Source organism: Pristis pectinata, chromosome 6 (genome assembly GCF_009764475.1).
Source record: "Pristis pectinata isolate sPriPec2 chromosome 6, sPriPec2.1.pri, whole genome shotgun sequence".
Classification (NCBI taxonomy): domain Eukaryota; kingdom Metazoa; phylum Chordata; class Chondrichthyes; order Rhinopristiformes; family Pristidae; genus Pristis; species Pristis pectinata.
Window position 1 is genome coordinate 49,233,151 of NC_067410.1, and position 15,759 is coordinate 49,248,909.

The window sequence follows — 15,759 nt, forward strand, 5'->3', positions numbered from 1 at the left end:
GAAATACAGTGACTTGTTAGACTGGTGCCAAGTGTAATAAGTTGTGAGATAGCAGGGATCACGAGCTGTCAGTATAAGAGTCCTAAGTATACCTGGGGAAGATTTATTGAGGTTCAAACTGGCTCCATAGTTGCAAACTAGAATTCACCAAGTAGTTCTGCACTTGCTCAGTAACAACTTAATTACTAACCACAATGATTGACAGTGTTGTGGACAGTGTAGAAGATTGCCAAAGGATACAGTGGGGTATATATCAGTTGCAGATATGGGTGGAGAAATAACAGGTGGAGTTTAATCAAGCCAAGTGTGAGGAGTTGCACTTTGGGAGGTCAAATGTAAAGGGACAGTATACAGTTAATGACAGGACCCTTAATAGCATTGATGTACAGAGGGAGCTTGAGGTCCAAGTCCGTGGCTCCCTGATAGTGGCCACACAAGTTGATAGGGTGGTAAAGAAGGCAGGTGGCATGCTTGCCTTTATTAGTCAAGGCATCGAGGTAAGGAGTCTGAAAGTTATGTTTACAGCTTTATAAAACTCTGGTTAGGCTGCATCTGGAGTATTGCATTCAATTCTGGCTGTACCATTATAGGAAGGATGTGGAGGCTTTGGAGAGGATGCAGAAAAGGTTTACCAGGACGCTGCCTGGATTAGAGGACATGTGCTAAAGGGAAATTGGACAAACTTGGGATGTTTTCTCTGGAGTGGCAGAGGCTGAGGGGAGTTGATAGAAGTTTATAAGATTATGAGAAGCATAGATAGTATCTTTTTCCCAGGGTCAGAATAGAGGGCATGCATTTGAGGTGAGAGGGGCTAAGTTCAAAGGAGGTGCTGTTGAGTTTTTTTTAAACACAGAATGGTGGATGCCTGGAATGTGCTGCCAGGGGTGGTGGTAGAGGCAGATATGATAGAGGTGTTTAAGAGGTTTTTAGATAAGTACATGAATGTGCAGAGAATGGAGGGGTATGACCATTGTGTAGGCAGAAGGGATTAGTTTATTTAGGCATTTAATTACTACTTTAATAAGTTCAGCACAATATCGTGGGCTGAAGGGCCTGTTCCCGTGCCGTAGTAGTCTATTTCCCAGAGGGAAAAAAATAATCTTATATGACCCCCAAAACTAGTCAAATCATCGAACAGCAAGAAATAATTTTATGTTATTTATCATTGAGTAATGGGCCTACTCATTGTATTTGTGTTGTAGCTGGTTTGAATTTGTGATACTCAACTTTTGGCCAATTGTGCTTTTCCTTTCATTACTTCAGCTGTATGGGGAAAAAATTGGCATCCAACTCAAAGACAGACACAGAATTACTGGTTAAATCAAGGCTTTAATTTTAGGCATTAAGGAATTACACATAACAACAATTTGGTGGATAGGAAAACTAACTGGCAGTATTTACATCTAAAATTCACATCACATATTCTGACATGCTAACACAATATATACAGTAAAATCCCACTATGTACTTTCACCAATGTTTCCTTGCTGCTCCCCTTACAAAAATGGTAAAGGGCAGTCCTATTTAGTACACAAAAAAATGGAGCTGAACTGAACCTAACCATGGGCCTGATGAAAGGTCAATTATCATTATTATCATCTGCTTTTTTTTAAACCACCATATTGTTCACCCAACCTATAAAACCAATTTGGCTTTAAAAATCCTCCCTTAACCTCCTCAAGAAGTTTACTGAAAGTAGAATGAATGTGTCATTCTGCTACATCCATTGCAAGGATTATGTTGATTGGCAGAGACTCATCTGTGCCCAAGTAGAACTTTCCAGCTCCAGCCTAGCTTTCCCAAGCCTGTTGCAGAAGTGGTAGCTGTGATTAGTTACTGACTGTTTAGCTCAAATATCCACTGTCATGGGTGCATAGTGAAGATCATGAAAAGCCACAGAATGGGAATTCAGTGTTAAAGGTAAATCCTTCACAACATAGGCCCACACTTCATCAGAGGTCTTTCCCTTCATCCTTTTTTGTAAAATTGATAAATACACAGCATTGAGAAGGGAAGATTTGTACAAGGAGTGGGATTACTCGGCACTGACATGGTTCAATAAAGGCAGACATAATTTGGAAGGGGGCAAAGGGGAAAACAGCTTTACATCACTGCGGTAACGCTAATGGGTTTAAAATCAGAGAAACCCATGGTGACAACAGGCAGTTTAAACTCCATCATTTGAAACATTGCTGTACAGAAAACAGGACTGTAAATTACAAGGCTCACAAAAATACAGTTGGCATGCTTTAGTTACAGGACACACTCCATAGCTTGTGTACTGCGAAGAAAGCACTGCAATAGCTAGGTAAATATTAAATAACTGCCTTTTACGAGGCATGTTACTGTTGTTATACATCAAATTTATTACTTTACAGAGTCTTTTCACATTTCATTTTCTTTTTCACAAAATCTCAATGGAATTCTTGACTTGGATGGGCACACTAGAAACAAGTTTGAGCAAAAATAAGTTTAAAAAATTAAATTTGTGTTTTTCTAAAAGATTAGGTTTTCTGTCCTACCAACATCCCAAATAAAAACATCCAATAAATGGATGGGGCCATTGACTGCTCTGAATGCACATGATTACTGGGCATGTTTGTTCTCTGCAGCACTGGGCACTGAGATGAATGAGGCCAACAATTCTCCTGTATTTCAGTTGCCTTTTCATATTTTACATGGACCACACCGTTTCCAAGTAGCATTCCAATGCTGGATAGATATTGTAATATATTTGAAGATTTAATTAAACAGCCCTCTCTGTCTTTCACTCTGAGGGAAAGGATAGCATTTACCAGTAGCCTGGAGACTGTCTCATTGTAAGAGTGATGAGTTGCAATTCTTCATCCTTGAGACCTATTTAAGGATATTCAAGACTATATGGTCTTATAGTGTCCAGCCCCCATTATTACCATCAATAGAATGTGAATTAGACCATAGGGTACATATTGATACGCATAGAATCACAATAACTTTAAATTCTCTTCACCGTTTATATCAAATTTTAGCTATTCTTTGATAATACTGAAACTTGTCTTTCTGAATTGTAACCTAGCAGAACCTTTTACTTTACTTACAAGTCACTCTCAATTGCACACTTTACAATATCCTACACCCCAATAGAACATGAAATCTTAAGTTCAGATGTTAGTAGGGATAGTGCAAACTACCTACATAACCTCTGCGTTTTGAATGATTTCTCTGAAAGTGCTCCAGTTCTTTCATCAATAAGTTGTCAAAGTCTGTCTTGGAGGATCTCAAACTGCTATAAAGTATTTGTCCTGTATCTTTGTCCTTGCTGCGTTGTGGTTTGTAAGGAAAGGGCTTTATAATGCTTTAAACTGCAATTCATCTTTATGTAGATTATGGTGTAGGGAAACAAATCCTAATTTCCACACAACTAGAAACAGTTGGGATATGATTAGAATGTGAAGTGTCTGTTGTAGGTGTACCAAGAGCAATGAGGACATATCATTGCTTGTGTTTTTCTGCAAATCACTCTGCGTGTATTGTGAAGACATTTCAAAAACATACTAAGTGAAACTAGGAACGATAGTCAAAGTTTTGAAATGACAGTAGACTGGTTGTAGAGTATTCTGAAGCTGTACCAACTGTACAAAATGTTCATAAGCAGGACAAACTTATAATGGTAATAGATTTTATTTTCTACTCCCACTTAATGGAATATGATCAGCATAGGATTGAACGAAAGGAATATTCATCTTTTCAAACTACAAATCTGCACCTGTTTATATTTCCTAATATGTTTTCATTATTAGCCTGGTTTAGGCAAAATAATCAGTTCAAGACTCCTGATGGTGTGATTAGTAAATCCTTTGCTGGGTGAGTTATTGGAGCAACATGGTGGGAAGGGCCGGGTTTAATTCCTGCTCTCTGAATGTGCTAATCTCTGTCAGGGTGATGATAGGCTTCTGACAATGCCATTAAGAGCCCTGCATTGAGAAAGGGGGGGTCTCTACAGGGAAATGTCGACATGCAGGGATGTGGATGGAATGGCTTGTCACTAATGCCTTCAATGGATAGATAGCTTGTGGCATAGAGCAGTCATCAGTGGTAGGGCACAAGAATCAAACTGGAATAGGTAAATAATTTCATAAGTTTATGATAAAGTAAGAGATGTTAATGGTACAGTTCCAATCTCAAGCACCCAGCGTTAGTATCAACCTCTCTCAGTAAGGGACCGCAGAGCCAGTGCTAATTTTATTCTGCCTCAAGAAAGGGCTTTATCCTTAATGTCAAAGGAGCATTCCTCACTGTAAGTATGACATTCTTCCATTTCTCACACCAGACAAACTGGCCTGTCTGACTAATATCACCAGTCATGTGATGAATCGGGACAGTTTGATTGAAAGGCCCAAGACCATTGGAAGAATTCAATCTCAAGTTTTGGCAGGATCAGAACACAACAGAACCCAAACCCGATTGCTCTTTTTACAGATCTCTCAACTGGGTTTGCAGATAGTAAGCAGGTGCTCTAAGCTATTTCAACCACATAGTCCCAGGAATCAAATATAACACTGCCAATGTTGCTCTAGCTGTGATCAATAAAATCAACAGAAGTGAGAATGGGACAGCTCAGTATTAATCAATTCAATGTGCCCAGTGTACTCACCTGCTGAGAAACATCCACAGATTTAGTGGTAGCTTTAATCTATATCAGGAACAACCAAACTGTTATAAATACTATTTCTCTGTCACAAAAATCAGTTCACTTTATTAAAAGAAGATCCTGATGGAACTTGTTAGTAACATTGTTAGTTTATTATTAATAGTAGTTTATTCTGAACAGGTCTCGGCCTGCAGGTAAAAATAGTGATTTGAAGTAAGAGATACAATTGTGTAGTCTTGTCCTGTTGTAAGGAGAGTGCAAACCTATTTTAAATAACACTTTTGCCTGTGTCCACACAATGAACAGCTTTGCCCACTAATGTCAGCAGTAGTAAAATGAAGGCTGATGTTCTCCGTTCTGAAATTACTTGTTTTGTGCCTTTTGTTTATCTGGGAGCTTTTCATATTTTCAAAGCTATGGCCATAAACCCAGTATGTGCGATTATCTGCCAATCCCAATGTCAGCAACTCTCTGTTAAAAACCCACATCACTGGTGCACTATGGGAATAATGGAATCTGGTATACTTTCTCTATTAGCATTTAACTTTAAATCAAATGCCATGGGCTAGTCAAGGGACTGAAATAGTTTGTCTAAGCATCCGATCTAGATGGAGATAAACAGCATTTTTTTAATCTATATTTTAAATGGACATAATATTGAAATATTGGTTTCTGGAACTTGAAGGGAATGTGTAAAGGCAGTCTTGTCACAAAATTAGTACAAAAAGTATTTGTCATTTGTTTTGTGCCAGCTTTCTCCTCACCCCAAAACAAGCTGGCACTTAATGTTACAGGGACCTCTCCTGAGGTAGCTGGCTATCACTGGGGCCCTCCTTTGAAGTGTGGCATACTGGGCTACTGTTCCAGGAGTACTCTCCTGAAGGAGCTCCTGTTACTGTTGTATCAAATCCCTGACAGTGCAGACAGGGTTTGTTGCTAATTCTCTCATGTAGGGGGGTGCAGATTTAATCCTGGACTTACAGCTATAGTGACTGAATATTCTTCAGGACTTTATTTCCTTGTCTTTGTAGTACTGTTTACCAGTAGCATCAGAAATCTAACTTTGCCTGATTTTGGCTACCTCAGCACATGAATCACACCTACTGGTCTATGAAATGTTGACACTATACCAGACAGTACAATCAGAGAATGAGACACCATGCTGTTTCATTTACTGTTTTATAGGATAGGTAATTCAAGGATTGTTTCAAAAGCATTTGGTAAAACAAATGTGGATTTCTAACATGAATTCTTCTAGAAAATGATGTTGGACTATAAAAAGATTGGCTGAATTGGTGCTTGGTTGGGGGTTATAGGAACTCACTGCAAAGTAGTTAAAAAAAACATTAATACACTTCAATTTTTGCATTTTATAGGGTCTGTTTTGTTAGAATGTTGTGATTTGTCATTCAGAAGGAACTCAGTGATTGGGATAGTATATAATACTGCCCACTTTTATATAAATTCAAATAAACTTGATTTATCACCCAGTGCACAGGAGCCAGTAATAAAAAAAACCCAAAAAAGTTAAATTGCCAATTTTTTCATTTGAGCAAATTAACTGATCTGCATTTTTAATGAACTTCAAACTTGAAATTCTTCACCACTAATGCACATTAAGGCGAATTCTATGCTAATTGTATATGTACCACTTCTGAACTCAGCAGAGTCTTATCATGTTGATGCACTCTTATACATCATTTTCAGGTTGTAATGACAATTCTTTCCTCCTCTTTAGGAACAGTCCTTAAAGTAAGTGTGCGACCTTAGTGGCATAATTTTACACACAATTATTAGCAAAAGTGAAGTGTCATGGATGTGAGACTGAGCACAGAAATATAAACATTTCTTGACCAGCAGACTAAAAAATAGAATATACATACAAGGAAATCAAAATGGAGGTAATCAGTGGGCACTTAATGAAATGACAAATACCATTTGAATATAGAATCCTTGTAAATTCATCTTTACTTTCCAATAATCAAAGTGAAATGCATGATTGTGACAGAAAATATTCTCAATTTGGGTTTGAAGGCTTGAATACTTTTCGCCACATTTCAATACTCCTTAGCTGTAAAATGCAATCATAGAACAGCCAGGCCCTAAACAGAAAGACCTCCTTTCTCAGAATCAAAGCAGTTATTTTCTCAAAGAAATGTCTGTTTACAGTAAACAGAGGTGGCTGCCACCTGTAGGATGAACCAGTGAACACCTTAATTTTCAGAACCCATTGTGACTTATTCTTGATTGATGCTATGTTCCCATGGTACTTTGGCCTGGTCATCTTTACCACTTAGGCCAGATTGAGACAGTTTGCATGTGAAACTCTTTGGCCTGCTCTCTTCTTCAAGTATTTCTTCATTGTCTGTGTATGCAGGCCTGGGGTGATATGGTTTTGGGGGCAAGACTGGGGTCTCCAAAGATTCCTTAGGAATGACCCCTGTAGGAGCAGAGTGGCTGCGGCATGGGTGAGCTTTGATCGATTCAATGACGTCTGGCTCGGACAGGCTGTACCTCACTGGTATGTAAGGGGACTCCCCATCTTCATCTGGGTTCCAGGTCTGACTGGGGACAGAATCTATAGTGTCAGCACGTGGTGGCTCCATCGACTGGCCAAAGTTGCTTTCACTCAGAGAGGATACTCCACTGCTTGCACTGCCAGACAAAGTGGAGTTGCTGCCATCAAGACCTGAATGAGGGCTAGTAGGTGATGCAGGTATAGGATGCAGTGAAGACTATGGGAAAAGAGGGTGGGGGAGAAGGAGGAAAGGTTAGTTCTTTCAGATATCTAATCTTGCAATAGCCTTATTCTGGTAGGACATTCTAGTCAAGTGATTACACATGACTGTGGTCATGACAGTGATTAAAAAAACTGATTGTGTGGGATAGCAGATTATTCAACCAAGGGCAACATTACAACCAATGTGATGCTCTCTACACTCCATTGGATAACAAGGATGATACCATTGAGAATAACTTCACAATTGTCTGTTTGATGCATTGATGCCTATTGCAGCAGTCCTAATAGTACCCCAACTTAGATCGTTACATTTACCTCATCCCAAGGATTGAAAGTGAAATCTATTTGTGTAGACAGCTCAGAAACACAAAACATAGTACAACCACTGCTGACCCATCAAGTGCCCTAAATATAAAAGATCCTATGCACTATTATAAAAAAGGGATGTGCACCTGCTGTCCTGGCCAATAGTTATCACTTATCTAACATTGCTCAGACAGATTTTCTGGCTATAATCACATTGCTGTGAGGACTTTGCTATGTGTGAAATGTCTGGCCTTATCTCCTTAAACTTCAACAGTGATACCCTTAAGAAAGATTCACTTAGGGATACCCTGAGTTGTGAAAAGTACTGCACAGATTGAAAGGCTTTCTTGAAATCTAGAAATGAAAGTTGTACCCTATCACTCAGGCAAATTTATGTTCTTCTGATGACATACTTATGCTAGTATATTTACACTACAAGTGAGGTTTCAAAAATATTTTGGTAGAGGGATGAATTCATTCTTGAACACATTTATTTCTTTGGGGAGCTACCATGTAATCATGGACATGGTGGGCTGAAGGGCTTGTTTCTGTGCTGTATAAATCCATGACATATTGTGGGACAATTACCTTACGTAGGGTTCGTGCAGGTAAGGCAGGTGGCATATCACTGGTCTGATGATGGAAGGCATCAAAATTCATAGAGAAATGACCTGGGAAGTAAATGAGGAGAGTTTACCTATATTTCAAAATAACCATTATCATCACTGCCAACATACCGTTCTCTCCATCACAGCAGTCTTCATTCATATCATCATTATTAAGAAACTGTTACACTTCACAGCACTGAAGAACATTTGGTTATGGAATCTGCATTTGCTCCTTCAGGCGGTCAACCCACTAATCCCAATTCCTCTATTATTTTCCCAAACCTTTTTTAAAAATATTTTTTCTAATGGCTAGAATAGAAACTGGTTTCTTCACTGTTTCTGATGGGGTTATTAGGTGGTGAACACCCTCAACACAAATTTCTTCAAATCTGTATTTCATTTTTTTCTGGGTCTATAATGAATGCCCGTCATTCTTATTATGATCCTCGTAAATCTCCTCTGGACATTTCTTCCCTAATTAGGATATCAAAAACAGAATACATTTCCCAATTGCAGACAAAAACCAAAATGTTATAAAGATTTAGCTTTGTGCCTGATCTGTACTTTACTTTTAAAATCTAGGTTATTGATTTTCATAATTTTTGAAGATTTACCTTAATTTTTTATATTTATCAGATGTTCCTTAGTTTCCTCATAATATGTTAAATTTCTGCATATACCCGGTCTATTTAATAATTTCTCTATGTCTTAGAAACCCTTGTTTATTCCTGTTCACAGTTAATCATTTTCCTACTTTTGAGTTGTCTGAAGATGTTAGTCTTGTGCCTCCATACCAAAGTACAGAAATACATTAAAATAAAACCAAAAAGTGAAATACTGCAGATGCTGGAAATCTAAAGAGAAAGATAAAATGCTGGTAAATGCCAAGCAGGACTGATTATTTCAGCCTGATGTCCTTGCAACAGAATTTGAAATGGTAACTTTACATCTCTTCCTCCAGAATGCATTTTCAGCATACTCTCATAATGCACATAAGCAACAATTCCAAAATCATTTATTGCTATCATATCAGTACTCTTATCATTACCATCTTCAACATTAAATAACAATAAACACTTCTCATTCATTCCCGTACTTGAAAGAACAAAAACCTTTGGTTTGATGACATCTTCTCATCTCTAGCCTTTAACTTCTTTTGTCTGACTCTATTTTGTTGGTATCACGATAATCATTGCTCTTATAAGTTCCTAAAAGCTCCAAATATACCACCCTAAATGCCCTACTTTCTCCTAGCATTTACACAGTGCTCAAATACAGATTTCTCTTTTAATCTTGTATTCTAACATTCTTTCCCAGACCTGGTTTCTCTGATATACTGCAATTTTAAACAGAACCTTGATACAACATAATTACTATTTCTTCACAGGTTTCCTCTTCGTTCTAACTTTTTATTCTCATTGCTATTGTATATCATACAGCTTGATCTTCAAGGTTCTTCAAGAATTCCAGCTTTTTGTGTTTTTAGGAAGATACAATATCTTCTGTGTCTTCATGTCACTGATATAGTCTATAAGTGCTTTGACATGAATATAATATTTAAGTTCATTTAATACAATAAAGATCTTACAGTATATATACAAGTTTTCAACAGTGGCAGGCTTGTGGAATGAGTTATTAAGGAAACCGAAGTCCAATAAATGGATTCAGAAAATGCATTTTTGGAGAGAGAAGAGATTGAGGATTGAGATGATTGAAACCACTAGGCTGAGATGTCCTGGCTGGGCATAAAGGCCTTTTCATCTTCTAAGACTTTTGTCAGGTACTGATTCTAAGCATAAACTAAAAAGACTGTTTAAAAAATTGATGTGTCCCTGCTTCTCTCTTGTTAAACTATAGCCTTTTGAATTAACTTTCCTGTGTGATTCAACAAGGGGCTTCATTTTTCTACTTACCAGGTGGTAATGTGCGAGGTGGTACTGGAGGTGCAACAATGGTGCCCACATGTGCTGACAAGAATGGTACTGTATCTCTGGTTCCACTGTCTAGACTCCAGCAACTGGGAGCTGCAGGCACCGCTGAAACATAGTGAAACAGTGAAATGAAAATCAGTAGCAAACAAAGCTCAGGACAGACATCTTTAAGGCATTGCAGTGGAAATAAAATTGGGAAGCACACGTTCAAAATCGACATTAATGATCATGTTGAAGGGATTAAGTGCAACATATCTAAGTTTTTCAACAACATAAAGTGTAGGGTATAAGAAGGTGCAGAATGAGTTCAGGGAGCCAAAGACAAGGTAATGAATGGGAAAGGAAATGGCAGATAGAGCATAATGTATGTAAATGCGAGGTTATCCACTTTGGTGGAAAAATGAGAAACATGGTGTACTTTTTAAATGGTGGGAGACTGAAAGATGTTGATGTTCAGAGGGACTTGGATGTCCTTGAATATGAATCACTGACAGCGGACTTGTAGGCGAAGCAGGTAATTAGGAAGGCAAGTTGAATATTGACTTTTATTGCAAAAGGATTTGAGTACAGGAGCAGAGATGTCTTGTTGCAAATATATAGGGCCCTGGTGAGACTGCAATTTTGTGTATAGGTCTTGTCTCCCCACATAAGGATATACTTGCGACTGAAAGTGCAATGAAAGTTTACTAGCCTTGATTTTGGTGTGGTGTCTTTGTCATGTAAGGAGAGTTTAAAAATACTAGATCTATGTTCTCTGGAAATTAGGAGAATTATCTCGTTATCACTTGATAAGTAGGAAAATGAAGCCCCTTTATTGAATCATACAAGAAAGTTAGCTGTAACTTAGCAAGAGTAGGAACACATTGTTTTTGTCAAGTATTCTCAGTAGTTTATGCTCAGAATCAGTACCTGAATTCCAAGAAGTCTTAGAAGAGGAAAAGGCCTCTGTGCTCAACCAGGTCCTCTCAACCTGGTTTCAATCTCCTCAATCCTCAATCTCCTTCCTCCAGCAATGCACTTTCTGAATCCATTTATTGTACACTTTAGTTTCCTTAGTAAAATGTTCCATAAATTCTTATAGGGTTTGACACAATAGATGCAGAGATGATGTTTCCCTTGCATGGGATGTCTAGAACCAGGGTCACAGTTTCAAAATAAAGGGATGGTCATTCAGGACAGACATGAGAGGAAATTTTTTTCAGCTCAGAGGTAGCAAATCTTTGGATATCTCCACTCAAGAGGACTGGGGAAGTTCCAGTGCTGAGTGAATCCAAGACAGAGATTGACAGATGTTTTATGTTTTATTATCAAGGGATATGGGGTTAGTGCAGGAAACTGATGCTGAGATCATGGTCTTATTGAATAGCAGAGCTTGCACGACAGACTAAATAGCCTTCTCCTTCATTTATTTCTTATGTCCTTTCTATTCTATGGGAGGCAAAGGTGGGTTGTGAGGCAGACTCAAAGAATTTTAAGGGGAGATGTCTGTTGAATGGGCAAAAAGGCAGATGGAATTTGATTGGGAGAATGTGAGATTATCAGAAAAACTGAAGATGCGGGAAATCTAAAATTATAACAGAAAAAAATTTGAGACTTTATGCACAGGTGCCTCCTGAAATGTCTTCCTTCTTCCTGACCTGTGGTTTCCCTTCTACCATTGTTAACAAAGCCCCTGACCACACCTCATTCATTTCCCTCACCTCCTCTCTGGGACAGAACACCATCCACCCCACCAATTCCTGCATTCAACAGATCATTCTTAGCAATTTCTGCCACCTTCAAAGAAATTCCACCACCAGGCACATCTTCCCCTCTCCTCCCCTTTCAGCATATTGTAGGGACAGTTCCCATTGTTACCCCCTTGTTCACTCTTCCATTCCTTCCAATCTCCCCCACCTTACAGCACTTTCCCTTGCAACCATTGGTGATGCAATACTTGTCCATTTACCTCTTCCCTTCCCACCAGCCAGAGACCCAAACAATTTTTACAGATTAAGCAGCGATTTGCTTGCACTTCTTGCAATCTAGTGTACTTCATTCAGTTTTCACAATGTGGCCTTTCTACAGTGGAGAAACCAAATCCAGATTGGGTGGCTACTTTGTAGAAGACTTGTGCTCAGTTGAAGGGATACCTCCAAGCTTCCTGTTGATTGGCAATTCAATTCTCCATCCCTTTCCCATGGTGACCTATCAGTCTGTGGCCTCCCGTTCATTTACAATGAGATGCAATACAATCTTGAAGAACAATATCTAATTTTCCTTCTGGGCACATTGTAAGACTTCTGGACTCTGAATTCTAAAAGTTCAGGTGACTTGATTTCTCTGTCTGTATTAGTCATCCATCTGTGATACTGGCTCAGCTTATTTGTTTGCTTTCCCCCTTTATTTCCTCTGGGAGTGGTGGACATGCCCACCCTGACCTGTCAGGCATGTCCCCCTGCTCTGGGTTTCACCACTCCTACTCTGCATTCTCTCCCTCTAACTGCTCCCATTCACCCATTGACCAGATAACCTTGTGTACAGTTTATCCCCATGGTTACTCTGGTTTTACCCTATCAGAGACATCCCACCCTCCCTGTAGCTTAATGAGGTTCTTTTCTCTCCTTCCCAGTTCTTAGGAAAGGTTTTTGACCTGAACAGTAAGCTCTGCTTCTCATCCCACTGATGTCGCCTGACCTGCTTAGTATTTCCAGCATTCTCTGTTCTTAATTATCCACTTCTATGGGGAAAATAGAAAAGCAGAGTAACATTTATATGGTGTGAGACAATTTAATGTTGGTATTCAGAAAGTTTTGTGTTCTCAAACAAGGAAGCAGAAAGTTAGCATGTTAGCTCTGAGGTGAGGAGGGCTGTGAATCTCTGGAATTCTCTGCCCAAGAGTGCAGTAGATGAAAAGCTTATAAAGGCAGATTTTTAGATTATAAAGAATTAATAATACAATCATATAAGAAAGTACTGTTGAGGCCAAGGATTAGATTAGCCATGATCTCATGGGATGGCAGTGTGCTTAAGAGGTTGTATGACCTGTTACTGCTCTAATTTTTTTTATATAATTGTTTACAGGATTGTGAACATTGCTGGCAAGGGCAACATTTATGTGTCCATCTCTAATTGCTCCAGAGGTAACTGGCTTGTTAGGCTGTGAGTAACCACATTGGTGGGTCTGGAATGAGGTATGGCAGATTTCCTTCCCTGAAGGACAGGAGTGAACCAGATGGCTTTACAACAATTCATTTGTTTCATGGTCACTATTAACAGATGCTAGTTTTTATTAACTGAATTTAAACTGCTCAGTTGCAGCTGTGAGATTTGAACTTGTGATTCTGGATCAGTGCCCCAAGTCTCCAGATGCTAGTCCAGTATGCTATGTATCTTTCCTTTCTTCAATGTTCTTTCAAGTGTGATGCAACTTCCTAATGCAGATTCTTGAGAAAATTTTACAGGTATTAGCTGATGCATCCTTTAATGAATCTAAACAATGTGAAACACAATACTCAAAGCAAACAGGAGGTCTAGTTTCCAGTTACGTTTCATTCCCTGGGCAAATTACACCGTAGTCTGGTTGCATGTTGAAACCTCTTACAAATAAGACCGAATCCACTATTAAAATGAGGAGAAGCAGCTAGATAAATTAGGATTCTTCAATGTTGAAAAGATATTACTGGAGAAGAATCACTCCAAGATACAGAAGAAAAGTGATCAAAAGCAGCAAATAAATATGGAGCACAACTTTTAAACATGTTCAAGCATTAGGAAAAATGTAGTGTGTATAGATGCTTATTTAAAGTCACTTTAACAGGAGTTTGTATGTTCTCCCGTGTCTGCGTGGGTTTCCTCCGGGTGCTCCGGTTTCCTCCCACATTGCAAAGACGTACGGGTAGGTTAATTTGGGTTTAAAATGGGCGGCGTGGACTCGTTGGGCCGGAAGGGCCTGTTAACATGCTGTAAATAAAAAAAAATTCAACCATGCAAAAAAGGCCTGAGAGGAAGAAACTGGTCATAACTGAAGGTCTGTGTGTTGGTTAAAATTTCCCACTCACAGAGAATCCAGGGCATCCACTTGGGACCTTCTTTAATTTTACTTCAATACTGATGTTCCCCACCATTCCACTCACAGCTTTTGTCCTCAGCAACTCGCAGGTCATCTGCCTGTCTACCCACATATATCCTCAACATATCCTACAATCATCAGTGGTCCGCACTCATCAAATCCCCTGACAAATCCTCCTTCAGTGCGCATTCCTCTCTCTGTTTCCCCCCTACTGTTCTTGAACAATCCTCACCCCAGCTATCATCTCCGTAATGGTGGGTGATTGCAGAGGAAGGTTCCGTTCTCCTGCGCACAAGGCTGCCGTGTAGAATATCAATGGGCCATTCCAGGAGATTTGGCCCACGGGCCATAGTTTAGGCATCCCTGATTTATACTTTCCCTTGTAATCTTTTTCAATAATTTGCTCAACAGTGATGTTAGGCTGACTGATAGTGAAATAAAGAGTTTTAGATATTAAGAAACTCAAGGGATATGGGATTAATGCAGGTTAGCCTATATCTGATTATGCAGCTTATCCCTTCATTCCTTTTTAAAGAGAAGTGCCACATTAACAGTCTTCCAGTGCTCTGGTACCAGTCAAAGAGGACTAGAAATGAAGGTAAGACTTTTTGTTACTTCTTCCCATATTTCTCTTAAGAGCTTGGGATACCTTGCATCCAGGGATGGTATTTTATCCACTTCTAGAGATGTTAGGCCTCAAAATGTTTCCTTCTATATTCATAAACATTAAATATTCTACTCTATTCCATGTCAAATTTGTTTCATGTCTGTATTTGAGCAAAACCTATGAGGTAGTTTGATGATCTGTGCAAGGGGATATATAGAAGCACATAGAAACTGCTAGTTGGATAAAAATCCACCCAGTTTAATGCCAGCTAATCCACTACAGAGCACCAGTCGTTTAACTGGGGGTGAGAAGTTCTGTGAGAACAGATATATTATTGTAATGGGAAACTTCAACGATTCTAATATAAATAATTCAGAGGTGGTTAATATTTCATGATCAAGTATGGAGGGAGCCAGGACTATGCTTCCTGTAGTTTAGTCGAGTAGTTATAAATGGTCCAGACAATGTACAAAATTGGAAGCCACAGAATTTCTGAAGGACAGATTGATCAAATTGGGAGAACCTTTGAAATAATGCCAGACATGCAGGAGAAGTACATACCAAAGAATGGCAAATTCAGACTCAGAATAGATTAATAATCAAATTAATTGAAGTAAGAAGGAATAAAACCTCTAGAAATTTACAGGGAGAAAGAGCAAGGGGCTGAATGCAGGCGCTGTTTCCATTGTGCATCTCTCTCTATGATTCTACGAGATGTAGTACAGCTTACCGTACAGCTCTGCTTAAACCGTGATGAGTTTGAAAGACCTTTCTACTACATTTGATACATTTCCATTTCCTAAAACAGCCAGATGAAGATGTTAGTTTATTGCAAAATTTCACTTTGGGATTTCACCAACTAGGAATTGAGTGAGTTAGATTGCAA

At 38.9% G+C, this 15,759-nt stretch overlaps 1 protein-coding gene and 1 long non-coding RNA gene across 4 annotated transcripts in view; one reads left to right on the top strand and one right to left on the bottom strand.

Moving 5' to 3' along the window:
- The window catches only part of LOC127571140 (uncharacterized), a 43,613-nt gene that overhangs the window by 22,925 nt on the left and 4,929 nt on the right, over window positions 1-15,759 (top strand). The window contains exons 2-3 of the long non-coding RNA XR_007956449.1: window positions 13,279-13,337; window positions 14,802-14,864. This is a non-coding gene — a long non-coding RNA (uncharacterized LOC127571140). The remainder of the gene's footprint in view (window positions 1-13,278; window positions 13,338-14,801; window positions 14,865-15,759) is intronic.
- dock3 (dedicator of cytokinesis 3) overlaps window positions 735-15,759 on the bottom strand; it is an 822,502-nt gene continuing 807,477 nt past the window's right edge. For 2 of the 3 annotated variants that reach the window (XM_052017225.1, XM_052017224.1), the window contains exons 52-54: window positions 10,198-10,320; window positions 8,265-8,347; window positions 735-7,365 (exon numbers count right to left, since the gene is read on the bottom strand). In XM_052017225.1, coding sequence (XP_051873185.1) covers window positions 6,868-7,365; window positions 8,265-8,347; window positions 10,198-10,320 — 704 coding nt within the window. In that variant the 3' untranslated portion in view covers window positions 735-6,867. The remainder of the gene's footprint in view (window positions 7,366-8,264; window positions 8,348-10,197; window positions 10,321-15,759) is intronic. The other variant, XM_052017226.1, reaches the window with a different exon arrangement.